Here is a 3,185-nt window from a genome sequence, read left to right as displayed (position 1 = left end):
TTGAGTGCCCCCCATTGAGTGACCCCCATTGAGTGACCCCATTGAGTGACCCCCCCATTGAGTGACCCCCATTGAGTGCCCCCCCCATTGAGTGACCCCCCCATTGAGTGACCCCCATTGAGTGACCCCCCCATTGAGTGCTCCCTATTGAGTGTCCCCCATTGAGTGCCTCCCATCGAGTACCCCCGTTGAGTGACCCCCATTGAGTGACCCCCGTTGAGTGACCCCATTGAGTGCCCCCCCATTGAGTGACCCCATTGAGTGCCCCCCATTGAGTGCTCCCCGTTGAGTGCCCCCCCATTGAGTGACCCCCATTGAGTGCTCCCCATTGAGTGACCCCCCCATTGAGTGACCCCCATTGAGTGACCCCCCCATTGAGTGACCCCATTGAGTGACCCCCATTGAGTGACCCCCCCGTTGAGTGCTCCCCATTGAGTGCTCCCCATTGAGTGCCCCCTGTTGAGTGACCCCCCGTTGAGTGACCCCCCCATTGAGTGACCCCCCATTGAGTGACCCCCCCATTGAGTGACCCCCGTTGAGTGCCCCCCCATTGAGTGCTCCCCATTGAGTGCCCCCCCATTGAGTGCCCCCTGTTGAGTTGAGTGACCCCCATTGAGTGCTCCCCATTGAGTGTCCCCCATTGAGTGCCCTCCCATTGAGTGCCCAGCCAGGGACTGCCCCCCCCATTGAGTGCCCCCTATTGAGTGCCCTCCAGGGAGTGCTCCCCATTGAGTGCCCCCCATTGAGTGCTCCCCATTGAGTGCCCCCCCCATTGAGTGCTCCCCATTGAGTGCTCCCCATTGAGTGCCCCCCCCATTGAGTGCCCCCCATTGAGTGCTCCCCATTGAGTGCCCCCCCCATTGAGTGCTCCCCATTGAGTGCCCCCCATTGAGTGCTCCCCATTGAGTGCCCCCCCCAGTGTGTGCCCCCCATGTCTCAATGCACCCCCATTAAGTGCTCCCCTCTATAACCCAGTGCGCCCCATGTCCCATTATATCCTGGAATTCCACTGCCCCCCCCATGTCCCATTCCCCCCCCAAGCCCCACTGCCCCCTCACGCCCTGTCCCTCCCATCACCCCGGTATCAATGGGGCTGATGTGGGGCGGGGGGGGCGGTACCTGCACGATGTCCCTCTCAGCCACCCTCCCGCGGGAGGACACGCGGATGTCGTCCCCGTCCAGCTCCACCATGGCTGCAATGGGGGGGGGGGGGGGGGTGGTGTCACCCTAGGTGGGACCCCATTAACCCCCCCCATAACCACACATGGGCTGTGTTGCCCCCCCCCCCCAAACTCACCATCGAACTCGGCCTGGCCGACCCCCACGATGATGATGGACATGGGGAGCGCGGCAGCCTGGGGGGGACCCACACTGAGCTCAGGACTCAACACCCCCCCCCCCCCCCCCCCCCCCCCCCCCCCAGCACCCATGGGGTGTGAGACACCCACACTCCCCCCCCCCCCCCCATTGGAGAGCAGCATCGGCTTCATCACCCGGGGGGGGGAAGGTGGGGATGGGAGCCCCACGGCTTGGCAATGGTGGGATTCCTGTGCCTGGGACCATGATGGGCATCCCGGAACCATGATGGGCATCCCGGAACCATGATGGGCATCCCAGGACCATGATGGGCATCCCGGAACCATGATGGGCATCCCAGAACCACGATGGGCATCCCAGGACCATGATGGGCATCCCGGAACCATGATGGGCATCCCGGGACCATGATGGGCATCCCAGGACCATGATGGGCATCCCGGAACCATGATGGGCATCCCGGGATCATGATGGGCATCCCAGGACCATGATGGGCATCCCAGAACCATGATGGGCATCCCAGGACCATGATGGGCATCCCGGGACCATGATGGGCATCCCAGGACCATGATGGGCATCCCAGAACCATGATGGGCATCCCAGGACCATGATGGGCATCCCGGGATCATGATGGGCATCCCAGGACCATGATGGGCATCCCAGAACCATGATGGGCATCCCAGGACCATGATGGGCATCCCGGGACCATGATGGGCATCCCGGGATCATGATGAGCATCCCAGGACCATGATGGGCACCCTGGGATCATGACAGGCACCCCACTCTTCAGCCACAACAGGTATTCCATGCCCTGGCCCATGATGGACATCCCAGGACCACCCCAATCCTGGGTGTCCTTCCCTCGGGATCTCCATGGGCATCCTGCAGCCAGGACCATGATGGGCACCCCACGCCTTGGCCACGATGCGCATCCCATGGGACCATCATTGCCCGGTCCACCCCAGCACCCCTGGGTGCTGCCCCCCCCCCCCGCCTTGGGGGCACCCCGAGCCCCTCACGTTGACGATGGCCTCCTTGGTCTGCGCCATGTCCGAGATGACGCCGTCGGTGATGATGAGGAGCACGAAGTACTGGGAGCCATCGAGCACCGCGGCCGCCGCGCTGGGAGCGAGCGGTCAGGGGCCAGGGAGGGACCCGGGGTGGGCACAGCACCCGGACCCCATATCCTGTACCCACATCCCACACCCCGTATCCTGTATCCCCTATCCATATACCATAGCCCACACCCCATACCCTATATCCTGTACCCACACCCCATAGCCCACATGCCACGCCCCATATCCTGTATCCCCTATCCATATACCATAGCCCACACCCCATACCCCATACCCCATATCCTGTACCCACACCCCATAGCCCACATCCCACACCCCGTATCCTGTATCCCCTATCCATATACTATAGCCCACACCCCATACCCCATACCCCATATCCTGTACCCACACCCCATAGCCCACATCCCACACCCCGTATCCTGTATCCCCTATCCATATACCATAACCCACATCCCATATCCCATTCCCCATATCCCATACCCCACACTGCATATCCTAGATTCAATACCCCCTACCCAGTACCCCATATCCCAAACCCCATACCCCATATCCCATACCCATGCCCCATATCCCATACCCCAGATCCCATATCCCAAACCCCATACACCATATCCCATATCCCACACCCCATACCCCATACCCACATCCCACACCCCACACACTCCATACCCGTACCCCACACCCCACACCCCATACCCCATATGCCATACCCAATATCCTGTATCCTATATCACATACCCCATATCCCGTATCCTGTATCCTATATCCCACACCATATATACTATATCCCATATC

At 61.2% G+C, this 3,185-nt stretch overlaps 1 protein-coding gene across 1 annotated transcript; it reads right to left on the bottom strand.

Annotated features, from left to right (window-relative positions):
• Positions 1-1,047: 1,047 nt before the first annotated feature.
• LOC130598211 (copine-5-like) lies at positions 1,048-2,441 on the bottom strand (the record flags this gene model as incomplete). The annotated part of the gene is made up of 3 exons (XM_057407425.1): positions 1,048-1,193; positions 1,298-1,355; positions 2,334-2,441. Coding segments are annotated over 3 exons (312 nt in total), but the record flags the coding sequence as incomplete, so codon positions are not given.
• Positions 2,442-3,185: the final 744 nt, after the last annotated feature.

This window comes from Pezoporus wallicus, unplaced genomic scaffold, assembly GCF_028554395.1.
Source record: "Pezoporus wallicus isolate ANWC-B61680 ecotype Strahan unplaced genomic scaffold, APGP_CSIRO_Pwel_v1 contig_12734, whole genome shotgun sequence".
NCBI classification, from domain to species: Eukaryota; Metazoa; Chordata; class Aves; order Psittaciformes; family Psittacidae; genus Pezoporus; species Pezoporus wallicus.
Note: the sequence above shows the minus strand (reverse complement) of the source record. Positions and strands in the feature narration are given on the sequence as shown.